General features: G+C 40.8%; 2 protein-coding genes across 2 annotated transcripts in view; one reads left to right on the plus strand and one right to left on the minus strand.

The window, feature by feature from the left end:
* Positions 1–9,571, plus strand: part of LOC121911257 (apoptosis-stimulating of p53 protein 2-like) — a 34,233-nt gene extending 24,662 nt beyond the window's left edge. The window contains exons 11-18 of the mRNA XM_042432573.1: positions 40–146; positions 1,113–1,515; positions 2,597–3,366; positions 4,202–4,339; positions 4,694–4,827; positions 6,003–6,169; positions 7,380–7,579; positions 8,919–9,571. Of these exons, the coding sequence (XP_042288507.1) occupies positions 40–146; positions 1,113–1,515; positions 2,597–3,366; positions 4,202–4,339; positions 4,694–4,827; positions 6,003–6,169; positions 7,380–7,579; positions 8,919–8,960 (1,961 nt within the window). The 3' untranslated portion in view covers positions 8,961–9,571. The remainder of the gene's footprint in view (positions 1–39; positions 147–1,112; positions 1,516–2,596; positions 3,367–4,201; positions 4,340–4,693; positions 4,828–6,002; positions 6,170–7,379; positions 7,580–8,918) is intronic.
* Positions 9,572–11,354: 1,783 nt separating this feature from the next.
* Positions 11,355–25,132, minus strand: gtpbp2b (GTP binding protein 2b). Its single transcript, XM_042398561.1, has 12 exons — positions 24,765–25,132; positions 22,651–22,677; positions 22,002–22,186; positions 21,420–21,531; positions 20,511–20,708; positions 20,253–20,427; positions 17,988–18,207; positions 17,431–17,566; positions 17,004–17,062; positions 15,607–15,778; positions 15,342–15,506; positions 11,355–14,146 (listed from the first exon to the last, which is right to left on the minus strand). Exons 1-12 carry the CDS (start codon positions 24,957–24,959, stop codon positions 13,946–13,948), a joined length of 1,845 nt encoding a protein of 614 aa, XP_042254495.1. The 5' UTR covers positions 24,960–25,132; the 3' UTR covers positions 11,355–13,945.
* Positions 25,133–25,663: the final 531 nt, after the last annotated feature.

The raw sequence follows: 25,663 nt of genomic DNA on the forward strand, positions 1-25,663 counted from the left end.
GAGTCGTGTGTGTCACCAGGATGATTTTCTCTCCTGCAGGTGGTGAGACCCTCACAGACCAGAAGGGGCTCTCTGGGTCCGACATCCCGCCCCCTGTCCCCTCACGGACCAATCACATCACTGAGAACCTGCTCAGGGACAATCAGGTACCTGTGGAACAAACGTCATGTTTAAAATATGTTTAAATAAAACATGTAAATGAGATCCTGTCATCATCTCTAGATCTGAGACTTGAGAGGGTTCGGGTTAGATTCTGTCCCCACAGCAACATAAAATTAAATAAGCCACTGACAGGCAGCATAGGCTGACAGCTGGAATATTTACTCATTAAAGTGGATGAATGTAAGGAACCTGGTCTATAAATGAAATGCTGCGTCATCTTTAATGTGCAACTTTCAGAGATCTCAAACACTTGAAACTGACTTTCCATTTGCTGATTAAAGGCCCGAGACTGGAGTTCTCCCAAAAGACTTAAAAGGCCAGATGTAGTCCAAAATGTTTGATCCTGCACTGGACGTCTGCATACAGACTGCACATGCTGCATGCAGACGTCCACACAAACACACACAAAAGCATTTCATTTCCGTTTCAGATGCATTTATTTTTAAATGCATGGTGTACATGCACAGTATCCTGCTTTTTCAGCACAAACTCATCTTTAAGTCTAACTTATCATTTTCTTGATTTAACAAACTATAAAGATACCAGCAACTCAAACGACAAGAATAATGACACAGGCACAAATCTTTACTGATAATCAAACAAAATATTATTTTGACAGTTCAAGGTTGCAAAAAATATAGTTTCACTGTTCATACACACAATGTAAGACATAAAAGTATAATATGTAAAGTGATTTGAACTCTTTTGTGTCATCCAGAGTTGAACTATTCAACTGTAAATCACTGAAAATATTAATAATTCAGTTTTAAAAATGTCTTTAGAAAAATATTTAATGGTTGACAGACTTTACACTAATATCTTGTATTAATAAAGTTATGTTACTATAAATACATGTAAATACATCCATAAAACTGTATATTCACAGTCGGGTTAAAATCTGCCTTCAGTATCATCACTCTATGTCAGTATTTGCTCTGTGTGTCACTCAGGCTTCAGGTAAAGGTCTGGCCAAGATGGCGGGACCACCTCCAGTTCCCAGTAAGCCCAAACCGTTCTCCTCGTCCGGCCCGCCAACCTTCTCCAAGCCCCCCTACAGCACCGGGACCTTCCCTGGGAAGGTGCGTCCGGTCGGGGGCCACCTCAGGGCTCCGGTGCCCCTCTCCAGCCACAGCCACACCCTCCCACTGCCGAACAAGCAGGAGAGCCCGCCGGCCGCCGCCGTGCGACCTTACACCCCCGACCACTCGGACGCCCCCCCACCGGTGCTGCAGAAGCCTCAGACTCTGGCGGCTTCATCTACGTCCATCTACTCCATGTACACGCAGCAGAGCACGCCGGGGAAGGGCTACCAAGCAGGCGGCCAGGGCACGCTGCCCCGCAGCCAGAACCGAGGTGACTACTGTTCATACTGCAAACACTCACAGTTACCACTGATGTACAATATGAAGTACAACTTTTAGGTACTTTTACTTAACTTGAGTATTTACATTTTGTTCTACTTTATACTTTTTACTTTATTAATTTCAGAGCTACAGTTTCATGGTTAACTGTAGTTACTCTTCAGATCATTATTTTATACATAACCAGCAGTAGAAGTTAACATTAAATCTGCCTTTACAACATTTAAAAAGCTGCTTACATGTGTAAGTCAATAAATATTAATAAGTGTGAGTATTTCAATCATAAATATATGATAAATATATAACTAAATTAGGCCATTTTGTGTAATGAAGTCCTTTACTTTTGATACTTTAAGTACATTTTGCTTTCAAATACTTCTGTACTTTTACTTAACTAAGATTATGAACGCAGGACTTTTACTTGTAATGTAGTATTTCTACATTGTGGTGTTTCTACTTTTACATAAAGTTATAATCTCAAAGATTTTCATTTAATCATCAGTCCGCTGATGAAAGCTCTTGCATTTGTAGTATTATGATTACTATGAACCAGATGTCAGTGGCAACTTTCCCATCATGTATTCAAATCACAAGCGGCGCATTAGTGACGTGTTTTCCATTAGCCAGCGAGGGTAGGCGGAGCTAATGCAACAGACTCGCTTGTCAATACACTCCGTCATACAGCGTCATTGTTTGGATCTCTGGGAGTGAGGTCGAGTGAGGTCCAAAACACACCTGCAATTACTGCTTATCGCCACAGGTGTCGCCAAAGAGAACAAAACTCGCTCTTCAAGATTGTTACTTTAAGTAAAAGGTCTCAGTGCGTCTTCAACCGCCGACGTTCTCACCGCTCGACTCACAACTAACAACTAACACAAAAAACTAAATTTCACATTAAATTCTTTGAAAAGTGATTACATTTACTTATTTTACAGTAAGACAACTCAAAACAAGATAACAGGTGAATTAAGGTTGTATTTGTTGGACTGACTGTTTAGTTCAGTTTTGAGTTGTACTGTGATGAAACAGATGTTGGTTTGTTGGCGTTGCCTCTGATGTCTCTGTCCCCCCAGTTTATGGGAAACCAGTCCTCCCAGCCAGCAGTGGGCAGCAGCCTGTCGGCTCAGACAGCACCGCCGTGAATTCTGGGTCTTGTGTGACGGACGGGAGCGAGTTTGACACTAGTTGCCTTGGTAACAGCGAAGGTGTCGGAGCGGAGACGTCAGACCGCGCCACCCCTCGACCGCTCAGCCCCACCAAGCTCCTCCCCTTCCTGTCCAACCCTCACAGGAACCCGAGTGACGCCGACCTGGAGGCCCTGCGCCGCCGGTTGCACCACGCCCCCCGGCCCCTGAAGAAACGCAGCTCCATCACGGAGCCTGAGGGGCCGGCGGGCCCAAACATCCAGAAGCTGCTCTACCAGAAGACCACTCTGGCTGCCATGGAAACCATCCCCATGGAGACGGTTGGTCCAGCGGGGGCGTACATCCAACCCGCAGCCACAGAGGACGTGATGGGCGGCTTGGACATCCACACCGCTGGACCTGGTTTCACCAAGCCGCTTGCTGAGAGTCCAGAGGAAAACCTGACTCCTCCCCCTCTGCCCCCCCGCTCACCCATCTCTGACCCCGCCTCCTGCCGCGTCCTGCCTCCCCCTCTTGAGGACAAGGAGGAAGAGGAGGAGGTGGTCTGTCCGGCCGCCTCGCTGCTGCAGGACCGCTTTGCAGAGGATTTCCCGCCCTACCCGCCCCCACCTTACCCCACCTGTGGGGAGGCGGAGCAAGGAGACGACGCCCTCAACCTGCAGCCGCCAGAGGTCACCGGACAGGTCACAGTGCCACCGGTGAGTGTCGACAGTCTAACAGTACACAGGGACAGTGGTATATTGCTTTTTTGCAGCTTTATTTTTGTTGATATTTTCAGGTGAAGAGAACAAGTTCATACGGGAAACAAAATACTCGATTAATCAATCAGTCAATTGACAGAAAATCAATTGTCAACTATTTTGATAATCAAATAATCATTTTAGTCATTTTTTTAAGCAAAAATGTCAAACATTTGCTGGTTGCAGCTTCTCAAATGTGAAGACGTTTGATGATGTCACCTTGAGCTCTAAAAAGTTACAACTAATATTTTTCATTAATTTCTGACAATTATAGACAAAATGATTAATTGATTAATAGGAAACTAATCCCATTACTTTTTTATGTATTGTTTTCTCCAGTATCGGTCATAGTGAACTCTTAAGTATCCACACAGTTTGTTATTTCACATGATGAGGATCCCTTAAATTAGATTTTTTTTTAAAGAATTGTGACTAAGATATGTAGTGAATGGGACATTTTACAGTGTAAAAATAAACTTGTCGTTCTCTGGTGAACAATACGTCAAACATTTCTTTGACATTTATCTACTCACACGTCTTGTCACATATTTGTTGACATAAACACTAGTACTGATATATCTGCACCTGTAAATGTGTCTATTCGACAGTGAACACATATCACGCTCTAAACATTTAGCTGCTAAAATAGAAAAGTCCCATTTTAACCAGCCGCTGTGTCTGGAGGGTAAACACAGCTGCTCTCTGTCCAGATACAGTTTTTCTGACTTGTTCTGGTCGTACTCTAATGAAAGTTGTTCTTATTTCCTCTCTGTGTGTCTGTCCCATGTTTCAGGGTAAGAGGTCGATCCTCCGTAAAGCCGGCTCCGAGCGGATCGACCACAACATGCGGGTCAAGTTCAACCCTCTGGCCCTGCTGCTGGACTCGTCCCTGGAGGGCGAGTACGACCTCGTCCAGAGGGTCATCTACGATGTGAGTCCCGCTGTCTGTTCCTCCAGGTGTAGACAACTCTGTGCGGGGGTGTCCCTGATAAATAAAACAACTACAGCTACTGTATTTATGCTAAAATCTGGTACTATGTAAGCAATAAGTGATCTCCATGAAGTCCTGCATTCACAAGTTTATAACTTCCACTGAAAAATAGCACAAAACATGTAATGCCGAGGTTGTGTTTGGGGTGGGTGTGTCTACAGAGAACACTTGAGATGTTTTTAGTTAATATTTCATTTATTATTGTTTAGATTAAATATCAGAAATCAGCAGCTTCACTCCAGAATATATAAAAACCTGCCTCAGACTAACGTTGAACACATGTCCGTCCTGCAGGTGGACGATCCCAGCATGCCGAATGACGAGGGCATCACGGCGCTACACAACGCCGTCTGCGCTGGCCACACCGAGATTGTCAAGTTTCTGGTTCAGTTTGGCGTCAACGCCAATGCTGCTGACAGCGATGGCTGGTGAGTCTGAACCAACCAGCAGCTTCCACGTCTTGAGGCTGAAGTCCCTTAAAAGGCCACAGACAGCTGCTAGCTGCTCCAACGGACTCCCATTCAAAAAGCTTCAACTTCTCTCTAGAAATACTGAGTCAATGATTGGTTTCAACAAGTCATTCTGGTCTCCATCTCTAAATTCAGGCCCTCTAGTAAGTGCGCTGGTGGTCATTTTGGAGATTATTGCTCCATTTAATAAGATTTGAAGACTGAGACAGAGACATGAATGAGCTGTGAATGTGTGTACCTAATGACCAATCTTTGATCCCCATTGTTTTTATTCTAAATGCTTTAACTTTACTATCTAAGTTTGATTTTGTTTTGTCAAAATAGAATTAACAACAGAAAATTTATTCCAGTGCATAATCATCTCTCTATTCATGATACTTCAGTTACAGTTTTTTAATATTACAGGTAGATTTAGATGCACATTGAGGAGCTGCTTGAAAAAATAGCTAATGATATAGCCAGTCACAGTTAATTTTCTTGTAATAATCTTGTATGTATATAATTACATCATGATGTCATAGATATGCAAATTAGCATGTGACATCATCTAGCAACATCTAGCGACTTTTCCGGCAGGCTGTAGCTACTCTCCACTGAAAATAGTTGGCAACACTGGGTGTTCACAGTAAGCTAGCATTAGCTTGGGTCCGAGCTAGCGAGGCGTGTTTGATGGTGCCGACTATAGACTGCAACTCACGGCTTCAAACAGGCCCCAATGAAAGCAACGGGTGACGTCATCTCGCTACGTCCATCTTTAAATACAGTCTGTGGTCATAACCAGAACATCCGTCCAGTTCTGCCGACATCATTGTCAGTTGACACAGATGCCGTGGTAACGGTTGCTGTACAGCTGCAAACATCTCATCCACGCTTGTTGCTATTTTCCCTTCACTGTTTTAATGAATGTAGCTTGGTAGCTAGCTCTGTAGGGAAATGACATCCATGTTGTTAATCCCTTCTACGAAGCTCTGATTAGTTGTTTCTCCACCTGAGAAAACAGCTGTCAGGGAGAAGAACACCAGACCTTTTTGAATCACTGAATGAATCTGAGAGATGGTACAGAGGTCTGGGACCAGGCTAGTGAGTCTCAACAAGCCTTACAAACCTTTTTCCCCTCTTCTCTTTGTCTCCAGGACTCCCCTCCACTGCGCCGCCTCCTGTAACAACGTTCAGGTTTGTAAGTTCCTGGTGGAGTCAGGGGCGGCTGTGTTCGCCACCACCTACAGCGACATGCAGACGGCTGCAGACAAGTGTGAGGAGATGGAGGACGGCTACGCCCAGTGCTCCCAGTTCCTCTATGGTGAGACACAACACAACTCAAAATGGATCTTCAACATGTTGACTGGAAACATTGAAGAGGTTCATGATGGGTTCAGGAGATGTTCTAAGGGTCTATGGGAAGGTTCCATGTTTCATGGTCATCTGAGGGTATTTTGGATCCCTGAGGGAGTTCAGGGGGTCCATGAGGCCTGATTGGATTTTGAGTTGTTAACTTGTTTCAAGGAGTTAGAAGAGGTTTAATCAGTTCGGTGAAAGAGGGAATTTGGACTTTTTAAATCCATGAGAAAGTTCTAGGGATGTGTGAGGTAGTTTCAGAGGCTTTTCAGAAGGGTCTATGATTCATTGAGGGGGTTTTGGGAACTATGTGGGAGTTTTAAGGTTAACTTGAGAAAGTTTGAGTTCTAGGTCAACGTGAGGAATTTTTGGGGATGTTTGAGGTGGTTAAATTGATTCTGGGAGTCGTACTTGGGTTACAGATGAGGTAAGAAACAGAATTTTGGAAGATTTTAGGGGGTTTCAGAGTCTATGGAGAAGTTTTAAGTCTGCGAGGAGGTTTCAGAGCTTTTTTGGAACACTTTGAGGGAGTTCTAGGGCAACATGAAGAAGTTTCAGGGATGTTTAAGATGGTGGATTTGGAATTTTTTTTTTTATTGACACCCTGAGGGCCTTCCAGGGACCATTGTTGAGGTCCAAGTGGTCCCATTGAGGTTACAGGGGTCCACGGAGGGTTTTGAGGGGTCTCTGAGGGAGTTTCATGTGCAAGTTAAGTCTTTCACGACCCTTGACGAAATATTAATATTTTATATATTTGTATGTATATTATGTGTGTATATATATATTAGGTATTTCTATTTCCTGTTTGGGAAGAAGGTCAGGAGCAGTGGAGGAAAAATCAAGGTTTATTCTGTGGACACTTTTACTGTATATATGTAAATGAACTGTATATGACTGCAAGTTTAAATATGTGGGACTAGGTACATATGTGCTTAAACATGTATGTATTTTCATTCTTTTCTTATTAAAGTCATGAAAAAAGGCAAAAAAAACAAAAACAAGAATAAGGCTCAGACCATCTATTCTAATCACAGATTATTGATCTCCTGCTACACTACCTCTTACAGTCGTGGTTTGATAAAAACATCAAACACTTTATTACAGTTCTTAGTCTGAAGGTGATTTTGATTGTTGATGATCCAGTTGTAAATGGTTCCTCCTCTGTGTCCCGGCAGGCGTTCAGGAGAAGATGGGTGTGATGAACCGCGGTGTGGTCTACGCCCTCTGGGACTACGAGCCGCAGAGTGACGATGAGCTCGGTTTCATCGAGGGCGACTGCATGACGGTGTTGAGACGGGAGGACGAGGTGGAAACGGAGTGGTGGTGGGCGCGATGTGGCGACCACGAGGGCTACATCCCCCGCAACCTGCTGGGGGTGAGCTGACATCCAATCACAGTCCATCTTAACAACTGATTGATGTGTTAACAGCTCAACAAATGTTTTTAGACTGAAGCCGCTGACAGTTGATGGTGGTCGTCCTCCCCATGTTTTAAATAGATACTACAGTACTTCCTTGTTTTATGAATGAAGTTGAAGCAGCCGCACTGTCTGTCTTTGACCAATCAGTGATGGTCCTTACTGGAAACCCCGCCCCTAAAGTTCCTGTACTCTGGAAAGTAACCCCCCTCAATTATTACCAAATAACGCACTACCTTATAGGAACCTTCATATAAGTATACCGTTAGATTTCAGTACCTTTCTAGGAACTTACTGGGAAATTATGGGACTTGTAAAATAAAGTGCTAAAATATGCTGCTTTCAACTTTAAAGTTGACAACTTTCTCACAGAAATGTTCAACTATTCAGTGTCTCCTGAAGATTTATGTTATCTAGAGCTGCAACGATTAGTCGATTAGTCAATCGGAAAAAATTAATCAGCAACTATTTTCATAATCGATGAATCATTTTGAAGCAAAAATGCCAAATATTTACTGGTTCCAGCTTCTCAAATATAATAAATTGCTGCTTGTTTTTTTTCAATCCAATCCAATCCACTTTATTTATATAGCACAATTTTAACAAACACAAGGTTTCCAAAGTGCTGCACAGCAAGATAAAAAACACAATAAATAGCACAACAGAACACAATAAAACCATGAAGGACACAATAGGATAAAAGTAATAAAATAAGATAAAATCAAATAAAATAAGATAAAATCAAATAAAATAGGATAAAAACAAAACAAATAAAATAAAATAAAATAAATAAAGTGCACTGCTCACGCTTTTATCAGATATGATAGTAAATGTTATGTTTTGGGGTTTTGAACTGCTGGTTGGATAGAACAATTAAAGGACATTACTGAGGGCTTTGTGAAGTTGTTTTCTTCTTTTTGACGTTTCATAGATAAATAATCCGCTGACTAATCAGTAATGAAAATAATCGTTAGTTGCAGCACTGATGTGTTCTTTAAGGCAGGAAGCTTCTGAAAACACGTTTAGAGCTTCATCATACATTTATCACACAGTGTTCATACATGCAGACATCTAAACGTTTCATCTGATTAATGAAGGGAATAAGTGAATAATAATAGAACCATCAACCCTGCCTCTGTTAGTCTGCTGCTGCTTCTTCCACTTGTTCTGAATCTGATTTAATCAGGTTTAAAGCAGCTCTGAGGATCCTGTTACTCAACAGTCTTATATAAGAAGTTAGAGTATTTAATGTTATCTTGATGGTGTTAATGAAAAACTTTCCCTTTTTATTCCTCAGCTGTATCTGAGGATCAAGCCGCGGCAGAGGACCCTGGCTTAACCGACGGCTGACGAATCCTTCACAAGACCAAAACGTCCTGCGAGGAAGAAACAAATGAAGCTCTGATCACGTCCAGCAGGAGCACAAAATGTTAGAGATTGTTGTTCAAAAAGAGACTGATGTACCTCTGGTTGTTTTTTTAGCCTCAGCACAAAGAATGTCACAGTGAAGTTTTGTTGATCCAAACTGCTGAAGAGGAGACAGAAACGGTAGTTTCAGCTCCTCCTTGTGGAAGAATTAACAAATGACCAGTTTACCGAAATGTATCAGCAAATATACGACTTTAACAGTTGCTATCGTTGGAAAAACATCCAACAGATGACTTTACTAAAACAAAATGTGAAATTCTTTTGGATTCATGTTGTAAGATTCTTTTTTTTTTTTTTTGGTATTTTGTCTTTTTGTTGATTAGCAGTTGAGATGAAGACAAGACAGGAAACAAAAGTCACAGACTGGAACAGAACAGCGGACATGACGGTTCATTACAGCGTTGACTGTTTCTACCAAACATAGCATCCAAAATATGTAAAAATATTGGATAAATCACATAATAGGGTTGCTGTACCAAATCTGGCAATTAGGAGACATTAAAACTCCAAGTTTATCTTAAAGTTTGAATCATCTGTGATGTTCTTGATTAAGTTTCCGTATTTTTTTCTGATCCCCAAAGTCTCAAAACAAGATATTTTTGTGTGCACAAGTTAATAACTTTTGTTAATGAGATGATAACTTGCGTACATAAGACAGAAAACCTTCTGAACAAGACAAACAGAATTATAACTTTTGTGAGCAAGATAATAATTTCCTGGGAACAAGAAAATACAAACAAGATGAACAAGAGAACTTAGATCTGGTGAACAACAAACTGTAGTAACTTGTGCAAACAAAAGATCATTTTTCAGGACTTAAGTGGCTTCATAGTACGTATAATTTTCTGATTCGTCCATTTTGGGGACTCAAACAGTTTGCCAGGTGTTCATGTTAATGATAATTTTGTTGAAAGGAAAAGCACTTGTTTTTATAAAGCATAAAGAGGATTTTTCAGTTTTCTTTTAGGTTACAAATGTTTCTTATGTATTTAATTGTCATTTTTATTAATAAGTCCCTGTTCTGCTGCAGCACAAGAAGTTTGTGTCATTTTTAAAGTCAGTAACAGATTTTGTTTAATTTTTTCATCAAATTCTTTAAAAAAAAAAAAAGACAATCTACATCAGCAGATTTATCATTTAGTGAAAATTAAAAGTCTGAATCCAGTTTTGATCTGTTGAGTAGAAATGAAAGAGTTCATCCCAAAAATCCTAAAATATGGAGGCTCAGTGTTTCTTCAAATATGTGGGAAACATTTTCCTAAATAAAAACCTGAAATAAAGATAATCAAGACTCAATAAACTGTCTGTTAATCTCACTGTTTGTGTCCTTTCTTTCTGCTTCTGACGGACAACAAGAGGATTTATGAATGATTGACACCATCTGTCAGTTTAATGAGCAACTTCAACATCCTGCGAAAAATAGCAATAATGTCAAATAACTATGGCTGTAGTCAACCAAAGAAAATCTTGGTCAACTGAAATCATACATAATCTTCAACTAATCGATTAGTCGGGGGTGGGTTTCTCTGTTCTGTATTTCTCTGTTTTGTGTCTTCAGGTTATGCTAACCCATTGTTGCTAACTTTGGAGCTAACCTCCTTTACTTTTCCAGCATTTGGGGAAACAACAGACGACTTTTTAGCATTTATTAATTGAAACATTGTAGTCTGTACTGTACATTTACTGCCAGACTGACAACTTACAACTAACCTTTTCCTCTGCTCCGCTCGCATCCACCGTCACTTCTCTGTCCCTCGCTCTTTCCCGCTCGCTACGCAAACATACTCCTTAACGGAGCCGCGCGACCAGTGGTTTCCCAGGCAACGACAGAGGTTGACTCACGTACCGGAACAGCGCTGCTCAGAGACTCCCAAACGCTGTCGATTTTCAAATGAATAGATATTCATTCAGATATCAGATAATAATAAATATGTTTTTGGCGGGAGTTCTTGTTGTGTTAAGATGGAGAAACACAGATTCAGTAAACGTTCAGTAAACGTTGAGTACAGTTAGACCCTGCAGGCTCCGTTAGGTTGGGCGAGTTCAAAGTTGTGAAAACAACGGGGGTGTTTTGAATACACCCCCGTTGTTTTCACAGGTAATTTGTTAGTCTGTCCCCCCCGCCGCAGGAAATAATGGATTAATCCTGGAAAGCTGTTGATGTAGCACTTTTCTCCTTATGAAAATAACACGGAGATTATTCGACCAATGAGAATTTAGTCGGACGAGAGCATATCGACCCACTAATCGACCAGTCGACCAGCAGACTACAGCCCTAGAAATAACAGAGGTGAGATATTTCAGATCACTGTAACAGTTTATTTATTAACTAGAGGGACGGTCAGGAAAAACAAAATCCACTCTCATGTTTAAATGTGTCTCAGCGCTGCATCGACACACATGCAGAACCAGAAGACAAAGTGCAAAGTCGACAGTAACTCCATCCGAACAGTTAAGCAGTTTCAAATGCTACACAGGATCAATGGAAAGTACATTCAATATTTAGGTTTTCAATTGCACAGAACCTCAAAAAAAAAACAAAAAAAAAAACTTCATACATATACATATTTTCTATCTTGAAATGAGAATTAGAGGGTTTTTTTTCTCTGCCAGTCAGTGAGCATGCAGGTTATGTTTAGCTGGGAAAAGCTGTTTTATATGGTCACTAAACATGAACTGATCATTCAGAAAGAAACTGGAAACCCAAGATGCAAATATTTCAGTGTCAGTCGTTTGTAAAAATGCAGATTTTTCCTGCAGAATTTGACAGGTTTTATTAAGGGCTGAACAGACGGTGATGAATGTACAGTAAGGCTGTGATGTGAAGGGAAAACCTCGGCGTTTGGAGCGTTTCATCCCCCAGAACACATTTACATAATGAAACTTTTATCTTCCTCCAGTATTCCACCAATAGAAACCAGTTCAGAGAATCCATCAACCTCCAGAATGTGGTTCATATCATCTGTCGAAGTCGCTGCCAGAAAGAAAATAAAGCAAACTGCAAAACAAAGAGGGTGAAGAAGTCGACGTGTGATTGATTTAACAGGATTCAAACTGGATAAAGTGCAAAAGAACAGAGAAGAAGACGATGAGCTGCAGGATAAAAATCATTTCACGTTTCCACCGAATCCTAAAAAAACCTCATCAGTCTAAACTCTTGTGGAATGTTTGCAGGTGTCAAGAATACTTTTCTTTTAAAAACTTGAACACACAGATAAGTAATTTATGCTCTCCAGTTAATAAATGAGTCATATATGATCTCCAATAAGTGACCTGAAATTTTAAAATTCATCCAAATGAACAGAGTTTGCTTCAAGACATGAATTTGTATCGTTAGTTGAAGCTTTAATAAATGAATCTGCAACTACTCTAATAATCCAATAATCATTTCAGTCATTTTATTTAAAAGCAGAAATATCAAATATTTGCTGCTTGATTTGATGTTTCTGTATTGAACAGTTGATCAGACAAAACGAGGCTCGTTATAAGAAATTATAACGAGCATTTACACTGTTTTCTGACATTAACAAGATTAACTGAGAGAATAAAACTGCAGATTAATTAACAATGAAAATGATCATTTGTTGATAATCATAAATATATCAGCCCGTCAGAATCAGTGACTGTAGCAGCTCGTTACAACTAGTTGTCTTCAAATTAGCTGCAGAGATGCAGTTTTATGGACCAAACACCTAATTGATTAATTGATCATGAAAACAATCGTTAGTTGCAGTCATGAACATCATAACGTTCTCTAGTTTGGACTCTTTGTCTCTTCAGTGTTGAGACGGTTTGTTCAGCGACGCTAATTCACCTCAAACTTCACCGAAGTTAAAGACTGAAGTTGACTTCACCTCCATGACTGTATCCACAGATCAGTAATTCATGCGCTAAAGTTAATATTTTGAGTTAATAGTTAAGGAATTAACATAATGTTACTCAAGCTGTTATCCTATAAAACATGTTTAACACATCATTGTGTGTTTAAGAGGTCAAATCTGACTTCTATAATGTTTTCTCTGTTCTGTATCATTGTAAACTAAATATATTTGGATTGTTGGACAAAACAACACATTTAAAGGCATCAGTTTGAATTCTGGGAAATTATAAATAATAATAGTTGCAGCGTTAGCTTTCACTGCTGTATGAAAAACACTTTATTTCTTTAAAAAAACTACAACTTGGAGCTGATTCGAGAGCAAAAATGACTTGTTTGTGCACACAAATAAAAAAAAAAAAAGATCCCTGACACCAAACTGGAGGGAAAATACTCAGCAGAGAATCTTTATGATGTGAAGTCGACGAGCTGAAACATGCAAAACCATCGTAAATGTTCTGTCCACTTCAAAAGAACATCCTCACATTCAGTTTCACGTCCAGTCTGAGCATGTGGACGTGTCGGGAGATGAATCTTCAGCTCACATCTCATCTCATCAGCAGTCGACACGTAAGCTCTTCAAAAGCGTTCCTCAGATATAATCCTGCCATCTTCTCATGACAGCAGCGCAGATAAAAAGGAGCCTCTTAAATCAATCTGTGGCACAACATCAGATTAAGCGTCCGGGCTTAAGTCCGCAGAGGTCAGCCGGCTTTAACTCCAGGACACAAACGAACGGCCCGGCGGGCGAGCAGCCGAGCAGCAGATTGAGCTGCAGGGAGGAGGAGGAAGAAGAAGAAGATGAGATGATGATGATGGACTCGTTTCCAGAAGAGTTTAGACTGTGACATCACAGCAGGAGCAGAACAGAACTATAGATCCGAGACGGGGAGGATTAATGCGCCGACATGTGGCGGGAGAGTTAACCCGTTAATCAGAGATGCATCGATGTGACGTCCGACTGGTCCCGAGTTCTCACGGGAGCTCCTTCATCTGTCGCCGGAGGACGAAGGAGGTCTTCAGTGCTCCTGCAGGTTCTGGTCGTGGTTCTGGTTCTGGTTCTGGTCGTGGTTCTGGGAGGTGGGCAGGAGGCGGGTGACGTGGCCGATGCCCTTGGTGACGCCTTCCCTGAAGAGCAGCTTGGCGCCCAGTCGCAGGTACTCGGGATGTTTGATGAAGCGGAAGCGAACGACGGCTCTCTCGCCCGTTCGCAGCTCGTCCTGCAGCGGGAAGGACGAGGTCACATGACCACGTCACATTAATACAACATATACACACACTTCATACTTCATACAGTCCCTCCAGGATTTCACTGAGGTTTTTGTCATTATTGAGGCCAAAAATGTTTGATTTTGCAGCAGCTTTTCTCAGAAATTGTGACAGTTTGTGATGTTTTTTATCTCTTTTTTTGGTAAAATTGTGAAGATTGATAACAACTCCTTGATCAACAAGATGCCAACTGTGTGTCTTTCCTGCCTTTGACCCCTGCTGGTTTGACCTATTTGATCCTGTCCCTCCCCCCCCACTACGCTGCCTTGATCCTGTATGCAGATGCCCTTCCTACCTTTCGGTTACCAGTTGTTTGATCTTACGGTTTAAAGTGTTTCCTTCTGCTCTGGTCAGTGAGCTATTAAAATGCTATTAAACCACTTCTACTGCAGCAAACTTTGAACAAGACTTGAGTGATTTTTCTTCAACAACTGCAAGCAAAGGAAAATAATAAAACTACTACCGATGAAGAATCATATGTATTTGGATAAAAAACATCCTTCATATCACAGAAACAACTAGAACTCAGTGAGAACCATGAACTCAAAGTTCTATAAAGAAAAGAAAATACTGCACATGACTTCCATCAATCAATCAATCAATCAATCAATTTTTATTTATATAGTGCCATATCACAACAGAAGTCATCTCAAGGCACTTTTCACATAGAGCAGGTCAAGACCGAACTCTTGAATTTACAGAGACCCAACAATTCCCCCATGAGCAGCACTTGGTAACAGCGGTGAGGAAAAACTCCCCTTTAACGGGTAGAAACCTCAAGCAGAACCCGGCTCTTGGTCATTAATAAGCCTTCTTTACATAAATTATCACCAAATAAAATCAATAATACCATTCAAATAAATCAATTAACATAAAACTATAGTCAGCCAGGAGCTTTGATGCAGCCGCTTCGCTCACAGTGAATCTCTGATTCTCTGGTCGACCACGATGTGAAACTGTTTCCCTCCAATCTGCAGCATCATTTTCTTGGCAGGTGAGACGTGTCCGTCTTCCTGCACTGACATAAGTTACCACGACATGAATCATAAACCGTCTGGAAGTGGAAAAGTTCAAGCTCTTTTAAATATTAAGAGAGATTTCTTGAACTTCCTGGAGGGACTGATTAAATGACGCACACACACTGACCTTCCCGTGAAGGCACTCCACGGTTGCCGTCTGCCGGACGTTGCCGACGTGAACGGTGACCTGTGACCCCCGGCGGAAGGTCTTGGCGTGGAAGAGAAGGACGATGGCGGCTTCGAACTCACAGCAGATGGTTGGATTCATCTTAGGACTCACCATCACCATCCCCTGCAACACACACACACACACATCAACACACACACATCAACACACACACATCAACACACCATCGTCTCATCACTGTCTTTAGGTTTGCGTGACCTCTGACCTTGCGTAGCAGCGAGCGGTCAAAGCTCCCCAGAGCCAGCGTGGCGGCCTGTCCGGCTCTCAGCACCCTGCAGGCCGAGCGGTTCCTCTGGATGCTTCCAACCTTCAGACGCAGGAAACGACCCTCGTCTGTCGGACCGACCACCAGCCGCTCGCCCTCCCGACACACTCCGCTATAAACACACACACACACACACACACACACATAAATACACATTATTACTGCAGTTTACTGCGCTTCAAGTCAGATCAATGAACACTACAGAGAACTGGTCTGTTGGTTCTTTATTCCCTCAGAGACAGTTTGAGTTTATTTAGAAGACAAATTAACATCAATAAAAAAGAAGCTGAAGTGAGAATCTGAGATCTGAACAGAAGCCTTGATATTTAAAAAATAAAACATGTGATGTTATGAGATTAGAGCTGCAGCTGATGATTATTTATGATTACTATTGATTCATCTATCGATTATTTTCTCGTTCAGTTTCGTCCATAAAATGTCTGAAAATCAGTGTGTCCCAAAGTGACGTCATCAAATGTCTTGTTTTGCCCCAGTTTACTGTCACAGAGACTAAAGAAACCAGAAAATATTCAAGTGGCAACTAATCAATTTATCGTCCAGCTCTATATGAGATAATGATGTCATTTCAAGAATAAAAGTCATAATGTTACAAAAATAATCGTATTTTTTTTTTTGAGTAAATATTAAGTGAGATCTTTATGTAATATCACAACTTTTTTTTCTCAGAAAATTAAGAGTTAATTCTGAAAATACTTCAACTTTATTCTGAAAATCTCAGATTGTTTCCTTTATGACAGAAGTCCAAAATGTATCTGTTGTCTCTCAGGTAACAGATTATTTAGCACTTTTTTTTTTAAAGTTATAATCTGGAAGATTTTCATATAAATAAACATCTGTTCAGTCACACAGGAGACTGAGTTTATGTCCCGTTGATGCAGCAGCAGCGGGTCCACCTGAGAGGAGCTAACACGACAGACTCACTCCTCAACTCTGACGTCACACAGGCGACACTGTTTGGATCTCTGCGAAGTGACGTCCAGAAACACACCTGTAATTACCGTTAATCGCCACAGGTGCCGCCAGAGAGAACGAAACAGAAACCTTCAACGCTGTTACTTTAACCTTCCAGCCTTCATCACACAGTCAGCTCTGAGAACTAAACACAGAACCGTCGGCGAACAAACTTTGAAACTTGTTGAAAATGTTTCCCAAACTGCAAATACTTGACTTGAGATATCCTGTGTGATTGCTTACTACACTGTAAGATAAGATAAGATGTAAACTACATTAAATACCAAACACTTTTAATGTTTTTGCTTCAGATTTGTTTAAGCATGAAGTAAATCTGTGGTTATGATCTGTTGTGACGTTCTGACCTGTACAGAGTTCCTCCCACCACAGTCCCAACATCAGGAACCGAGTAGATCTCATCCACCTGCAAACACACACAGACGTGATGGAAAACAGGCAGATTATTAGTTATAGTTTCATTTTCAACAACTTAACCAATCATGGTCATCATCACGTCTGCAAATGAAACACAGTAAACTGAGAATTACAGTGTAAAATATAACTGACTGACATTTTATCAGCTGACAGCATGTCAGTGTTCATGTCACTGCCGCCAGAGTGTTACAGAGACGCCAAACATGGCCGCCAGAGTGTTACAACATCACCTGAACACCTGGTAGGGGAAGGCTTGTGTGTGTGTGTGTGTGTGTGTGTGTGTTTATGTGTGTGTGTGTGTGTGTGTGTGTGTGTGTGTTTATGTGTGTGTGTGTGTGTGTTTATGTGTGTGTGTACCTGGAACTCAGTGAGCTGCTGCATCAGCTCTTCCTGCTCTTTGCTGTTGCTCAGTGGAGGAAGGATGTTGAGGAAAACCTTCAGGAGGTCCAAACTCTCTCCAGACACACTGGACAGGGTGAAGATGGGCGTGATGCTGCACACACACACACACACACACACACACACACACACACACACACACACACACACACACACACACACACACACACAGGAAACTTCATTATACTGCCAGGTGTTTCTAATATTATGACCACACATTCTGACATGTCTCAGTGGGAGAAGCACAGATGTCATTAATGAAATGAACGATGCTGAATTATATCAATCTGATTCAGTTTCAGGGTCCCAGTTTGTTCTGTCATGGTTTACTGGGACTGTTGAATAGAACAGACTCCTCATTAACGGTGTAAGTAACACCTTTAATTCTCCTGCTGTGAAACGCAACGACGACCATAAAAAACAAAAATGTTCCTATAAACAGATGCAGTGTGAACTGTAGTATTAACAGTAGTATTAGTAGTATATTAGTAGTATATTAGTAGTATTTTACCCACCATGCAGACTGTGTGAACTGCTGCGCGGCCGTCACGGCGTCGTCGGGACTCGACACCACCATGGGAACCTTGTTGCATCCCGGCTGCTTCAGGACTCGCTCCAGCTGTCGGACGGTTCGCTCCACGGTGCCGCGAGAACACAGGTCCACTTTACTGACCACGATGAAGATGGGAACTTTCAGCGCCATGGCCAGACCCAGGTGCTCCCGGGTCGTACCGGCTGGACGGAGGAGAAGAAGAACGCTGTGAGCATGTTGACGACGTTCATACATCAAAGATAAATACTTTATTATCTGACAGACTCCAGCAGTAAACGATACACTAAAAACATTCAGATTTGTTACATTTTTATGGTTTATTGTATCTTACTTACTCTTTTCCTTCTTAAATCACAGCTCTTATCAATAAAGGTATAGACAATTAGCTGATTAAACGATTAGTCGATTGAAAGAAAACTAATCAGCGACTACTTTGATAATCAATTCATCACTTGAGTCATTTTTTGAGCAAAACATATTAAACGTTCTTGTTCCAGCGTCTTAAATGTGATGATTTGATACTTTTCTTTGTCATATTTGATAATAAACTGAACAAAAATTATAAATCAATCAATAAAAAAAACTATTGCAGATTAATTTGTAATAAAAATAGTTATTAGTTTCCTGCTGCTGTCTTTAAAAACACATTCACTGCAGTTCTTCACAAACAAACAGGAGGATCTGTTGGGGACTATTTCCAGCAGCGGATGAATCCACGTTGTGTTGTGTGTTCACAGTAATCAGGCTTTCACACTCACACACTCAAACAGTAGTCGTTATAGATCAGTTCATTGTTGGTTTGAGTTTGTTAAATAAATATAATATCTGAAGCTAAAATGTTATTTTTCTTTAATAAACATCATGTTTAACATCAACTAAACCTTCAGAACAACCAGCTGATCAACACTGACCTCTTCTGACCTCTAGTGGCGACTCGCAGGTGTTGTTAATATTTCACCTCCAGCAAAGAACTTTATATTAACGTTACTGCAAGAAATCTTTAGACCAAAAGCTACAGAGTCTGTGTGATTTCACTCACATGTCACATGATGCAAATATCTGTGAGGAGTGAAGTTATGATGTAACACTACTGTACTAGTCGATTCTTGCTAATGTGAGAAGAGATGATTCAGTTCAACAGTCAAGATTTTTCTTTTTAAGATGATTTTTTGGCATTTTTGCTTTTGTTTGGGGTCAGCGGGGGAGGAAGAGGAGGAGGAGGAGGAGGAAGAGGAGGAGGAGGAGGAGGAGGAGGTGATATATATGATATATGATATGAACTTTAACCATGAGGTCACCAGGACGATCCGTCACGCTGTGATTTCAACTGATACATTTACTGTTTCTATCTGAGAATAAACAGTCGTCTTATTAATGATGCGAGAACATTTCATCAAGTTTAGTTTCTAAAGACACATTCTCATCATAACGACACTGTTCAATGTTTCTGGTTCCATTAGTCAGAAACTTTATTCAACATGACAGGAAATGATGTCATATCTTTTTATATATAGTAGAGCTGCAAATAACAATTATTGTCATTATCAGTTAATTAATGGATTAGTCGTTTGGTCTGTAAAATGTCAGAAAAATGGTGAAATAATTTTGGAGAGATTCAGATTTTATCTCTTAAACACTTGACGACTCTTCGACATGTTTAACAGGATAACAGATTGAGTGACGATATGTTCAAATGATTCACTTTATGGTATGAATTATTAGTTTATGGACACGTTCATGGAGATGAAGTGAATTCTAGTCTTTAATGCTAAAGAACAGAGGGACAAAGAGTCCAAACTGGAGGAGGTCATCATATTTAAAGATGAAACTAACCATTATTTTCATGACCAATTGATCAGCTGATTATTTTCTTGATTAATCAATTAGTTGTTTGGTCAATAAAATGTCAATCGGTGTTTCTCAAAGTCCAAGAAACCAGAACATCTTCACTTTGAGAATCTTATGAATAAAAAGAATGAACCGATTATCAAAATAGTTCGTTCTTGTTTTGAAATGTTAAGTGTGTCTATTTTATTGTGTGTTGTAAATGTTAATATGTATATATATATATTTATTTCATCCAGTGACACGCATGTCACTGACGTGTTTTTAAGTTTCTGGACAACGACGGACTAATTTCAGATAAAAATATCAGATTTTGTGGTTATCGTCCAGCTGGATCAGCAGCCAAAACGCCGGCTGCTCTCTGTGTGCGGCTGCAGCTCACCGATGCCCGTGTTGGCGCTCACCACCAGCATGGCGAAGTCGGGGCAGTAGCTGGTGAGGCCGAAGATGGTCGTCTTCAGGTACTTGTGGTGTCCGGCCAGGTCGATGAAGGTGATCATCTTGGAGGAGCTCTCACAGATCTCCTCCGCTGTCCGAGACTCGCTGTAGTTCACCACCTGCACAAACACACGTCACGCACCAGGAAATCCAAATTCTCATCAATTAAAAGAAAAAGTGAACTGGACACTGGTGCTCTCACCTCTCCTTTGCTGTTGAAGCCGAGGATCTCGAAGCTGATGCTGGAGGTTCGTCCCGTCTGGATCTCGTGCAGATGTCTGAAGAGGTTGAGGCGCGCTCGTCCTCGGCCGTTGTCCAGCTCGCCCTGCGTCAGGACGCCCAGCAGGGTCGACTTCCCCGAGTCCACGTTCCCCAGCACCGCCACGCGCAGGTCCAGGAACTGCTCCGTGATGTCGTAGTTACGTTTTTCCAAGTATGGAAAAAAAATAAGATGCTTGTGAAAAACTAGAAGTGTTTCAAATGAAGGTCAGTCTCAGAGTTTTATTGTGATTATTGTGGCCAAAAAATCTTTCATTCGCTGTGTTTGATGTGCTTGTTTTGCAGTAAAATTGCAGGAATTGAGAAAAATTGCAAGCAAAGGAAAATAATTTTTACCATTTTACCAATGAAGAGTCACAGAAAGCATCCTGCACATCACAGAAACAGCCTTTACGTCACTGATATTTTAATGTAATTTCTGAACATGAGCTCAAAGTTCTATAGAAAAGTAAATACTGTACTTGAGTTCCATTTAAAAGCCTTTATTAATTAACTTTCAGCTCAACTAAAAATATAGTTTCATTTCCAAAGAGCCCATTTTAATGTTTGAGGTAGATGATGTTCATCTTTGCTGTCTGAACATCAGCTCGTGTGTCTGTGACATCATTGTTTGTTATAAATCATAAGCATCTGTTGATTTGGACGTTTTATGTGGAAAAGTTAATTATTGTGATCACAAAATCATAATTTCCTGAAGGGACTGAGAGATCTGGTTCTGTCTGCAGTTCAGGTAGATATTTATAGTAAATCATGCTGTGATCTATAAACTCCATCCAGTCAGAAACATGCAGACCGAGTCCAGGATCCAGGAACCCGGAGGACAAGATCTCACCTGCTGGTCATCTGGAACCTTTCGAACGAGGACCTCTGCGATTTTTCTGGTGTTTCTGTCGGAGTCGTAGTCGACCTCCCTCTCTCTGAGGAGAGTGATGTCAGCTCCGACCCTGTCCGCACACGGAGACACCAAACCTCATCAGACTCATCACAGCTGACACCACAGCGCTGATAAAAAGGACCAAACCAGTCCTTTATTCATGTTTTAACCCCTTAAGTACAAACTGCATTTAGTTGCCGACCTTTCCCCCAAAAGCATCGATCTCATACTTGAGGTCACACTGATCAACTCATCAGCTTCATGTTGGGTCAGTTACCTTTTCATCATGTCAGTCATGCAAAGTGGAAGTTTGGAAACGTTTGCAGCAGCAAAGTTTACGTTCTAGGCTTGTGTCTGTAGTGCTTTACAGCAGATGGCTTAAACATCGTAGGGTCCTTGAATGCATCACAGAGACGGTGCATTTTCTATTGCACTGAAATGATTTCACAGTTATTGAATAAATCTTTATGATGGAACAAACCTTCGCCACAGTTAAGACTCATAAAACCTTTCAAACCTCATCAGACCAAGGTGACCTACTTCTCTGCCATCCTCTTTAAGGTCCTGAGCGAGGCCTTCATGTCGGCCTCGGTCAGGCCGACCAGCAGGCCGTTGTCTTCCACTCCGATCTGGTAGACGGCCTCGCCGCGACCCTCCTGCAGGCGCCACTTCAGCTGCGTGGCCAGATGCTCGAAGCGATACTGAGTGGGGTTGACCAGCTTCAGCTAGGACGACGGCAGAGAGGAAGACATGACGGTAACAGGAAGTAAACATCCACACACCTTATTATCACGACGTCAGTTTCTCTGAATGTAAGAGCAACACTTGAATATAAGTCTCCCTGTTCACAGCAGCATTTATAACCGTTAACATGCATCAACATCTTTCACCCTTTTCTGACATTTTATAGACCTCACAACTAAATGATTCATCGAGAAAATGATCAACAGATTAATCGATAATGAAAATAAGTCGCATCGCTAAGTTATCATTATCAAACCAGAAAAAAAAGCAGAAATGTGTTGTATTTGAGAGTCTGGAACCATCAGCTGTTTGGCATTTTTGCTTAAAAAATGATTAAAAACGTTGAATCAATGATCAGAATCATTGCAGATTCATTTTCTGTTGATCAACTAATCAATGAATCGACTAATTGTTGCAGTCCTGATAGGGATGAAGAGTTATTTACCTTATATTCAATGTTTCCTTCTTCAGCCTGGAAACAGACAGAGAGACAGAAGACAAATAAGGAAACATAAACACACAGACACCCCCGTCCACAGACTTCAGTCTAGTTTTGCTCTGTGGCTGTTTTTCCTGGTTTGTGGCTCTTAGTTCAGATGAAGGGAAATGTTAATGATACAGATATTATAGACAACGGTGTGTTTCCAAGTGTGACCATCTGCACAACTATCAACTGGTTTAGGTGTCCACATACTTTTGGCCGGTGAGATCTACTACAGGACACACACAGCACAGTGTCTTCTCGTCCGGAGTATCTTGACCTGACTGTCAGACATCTACATGGACACTTTATCTTGACTTCGTTCTTTCCTTTTTCTATTTTCTTCTCACAACATAAAGGGACATTTTGAAGAATATGTATCCAAACCTGTAATATTTCTCTTATTGATCGAACCATTTCCATCACCGCTGTTATCATCGTTTTCAAAGGGAAACCATGAACCTTCACCAGCAGGTTGACTTCAAGAGTCCAGTATGACTGTTAATATGTTCTCTGTGTGTTTATAAATGTTTCTGCCTTTTAAAAACACAAAATCAACCAATGTCATCAGGAAAAATGAAAGTCTGACTGTGTGTGTAGAATCTAAGAGACGCTGAGTAAACTGTCTTCAACTCTGAACAGTATTTAACTGCAAAACTGCAATAAAACTGTATTCTACTCGAGTGTCAGCACTTTTATATGAAGGTGAGTAGGACTGAGTATCGATACCTTTAAGATATCAACTGAAATAACCCAGAACCAAGCAAGTATCGAAACTTCTCCATTCAAACGATACCTGCATTCACTCCGAGATCTAGAAACAAATGACTATTTGTATTGTTTTGCTCGCAGCCAATCACTGCAAGCGTCCTTCGATTTAATGTGACGTGTGATTGGCTCATTACTGCAGCAGGTACAACTAATACAGTCTGTGGTGATGATACTTGATTGTACAGTTTTGTAGTCATTTCATAAATATTTCAATAATAACACTTTCAAAATGTATTTGTGTAAAAATCATTTGGATTGAGGAGGAGTGATGACATTTTACCCAACTGAATGAATCATTAATATGATGAATGAAGGAGAAAAAAAAGTATAGAATTAAATACTATATTGGTATCACTTTAAGGGTACTGGTATTGGTGCTGGTATTGTCATTTTTTAAACAACACCCGCTGCACACTGTGCATTTCTAACATTAAATATTATCATAATTTAAGATTTCTTTGATAAAAACTGGGTTATTTTCTACAGAAATACTAGACTGACTGTTCTTACTTTTTAATTAGGCACACAGTTAATTATCTGTTTATACAACTGCTTCCTGTCTGTTATTACTGATTTCTTATTGAGTGTCAGCAGTAGCAGAAAGTGTTAAACTATTCTGAAAGATGTAAGCAAATAAAGGTAAAGCAAATATAAGGTGTTGATCATTATTGTGTATGAAATAATTATACCCTTTGTTTTTGTTTGTTTTGTTTTAGTACAGCCTAAACCTGGTAGTGAAAGGGTGGCCTATTAAAATGTAAAAAGGGAAGGTTAATATATTTTGTTGTTTTCCTTTTAGTTTAATGCCTTATTGTTATTTATTTGTATCTGCATTCTTTTTGAAAAGTTATGTTATTAAGGACAGAAATAAATTACTACTACTAATGCCGAATTATTACTTGGTTATTGATGTTTAAGAGGACATATTTAGTCTTCTTCTGTGGTGTTTGTATCTTTACCAACCAGGTGAGTTTGTTTAATTTGGCAGATATTTGAGTGCAGTTTGGCGAGATGTTTTCACCAGACTGGAGAGGAGCAGACACTGAGGCTTCGAGGTCCAATATGGAGTCTGACTCACAACAACAGTGTTTTAATGCCATGTTATTGATGTTTTATTGGTTTGTTGTGAATAAACTGTAGCAGCAATTAGCCTGCGACAAGCTAATGTTAGCCGGCTAGTTCAGCGGGCTGACCTCCGTCCTTTAACGGGCTTCGCTATTGGTTTACCTCGGCGGGTAAACCAATAGCGAAGCCCGTTAAAGGACGGAGCACTGTTAGTTAATCCCCGGATAAAGCCCGGTAGCTACCTCCGGTGGTAAATACGGTGGCGGCGTTTTATTGTTCCTGTTGTTCTTTTTATTCCGTCTCCTCCTGCCTCGTTTCCCTCTTCTCGTTCGCGACTTTTTCGACGTTTTCCTCCCGTTGTTACCGGAGCCGGAGCCCTGCTGTCCGTGTCTGCTGTGTCCGGGCGACACTGCAGCACTTTCTGATAAATCCACCATGGAGCCTGAAGCGGGAGATCACCGGCAGCAAACTGAGCTAACGTTAATAAAATAACGTAATAATATTAATTATCTTTCTGACATCACATCTACCAGAACACACGGCCTGCCGGAGAGGAGACCTGCCGCGGAGGAGGATGCTCTCTCTCCTCAGCATCATCCACGCTGTCAACACTAGCACAATAAACACATTCAGTTTCCGGCTAAGAATAATTTCAAAATAATTTCAGCAGCAGTTTTGCCAAATAGAAAAGAGAATACAAGTTTCAAAGTAAAAGTACAGCAAGGCCTAAGAATCGTTTTCTCTGCAGATCTTCTCCAGACATTTATATAAAATACTCTGCTCTTAATAGTTTATGTCTGATATGGTTTTTCCACAAAAAAAGTTAAATTATATTGATAAAATCCTTAAAATGACATCTGCTCCTCCTCTGTCATTACAAATCCAGAACCAATGAAAATGCAAATATATTTCATTTCAGAAGTTTAACTGCTGGACACAAGATATCTCTTACTGAAAAGTCACAGCCTTCTAGTGTGAAACTGTATGTGACTGCACATACATCATTCTGCACAGTGAAGTTCAGACATTCAACTGTAGGAACAAGAAGAAAAAAATATTTTTGAGTGGAGGGGGACTTTAAAAAACATATTTTAAAACTAGTTTTGAGGGATACGTCACTCAGAAAACTGAGTAAAAGAAC

Source organism: Thunnus maccoyii, chromosome 2 (genome assembly GCF_910596095.1).
Source record: "Thunnus maccoyii chromosome 2, fThuMac1.1, whole genome shotgun sequence".
Lineage (NCBI taxonomy): Eukaryota > Metazoa > Chordata > Actinopteri > Scombriformes > Scombridae > Thunnus > Thunnus maccoyii.

Coding starts and splice junctions, on each gene's coding strand:
- gtpbp2b (XM_042398561.1), bottom strand. CDS start 24,959: ATGGTGGATTTATCAGAAAGTGCTGCAGTGTCGCCCGGACACAGCAGA. Junction 22,187..22,650: donor AAGGAAACATTGAATATAAG/GTAAATAACTCT, acceptor CCGTCGTCCTAG/CTGAAGCTGGTCAACCCCAC. Junction 17,567..17,987: donor CAGTTCACACAGTCTGCATG/GTGGGTAAAATA, acceptor GTGTGTGTGCAG/CATCACGCCCATCTTCACCC.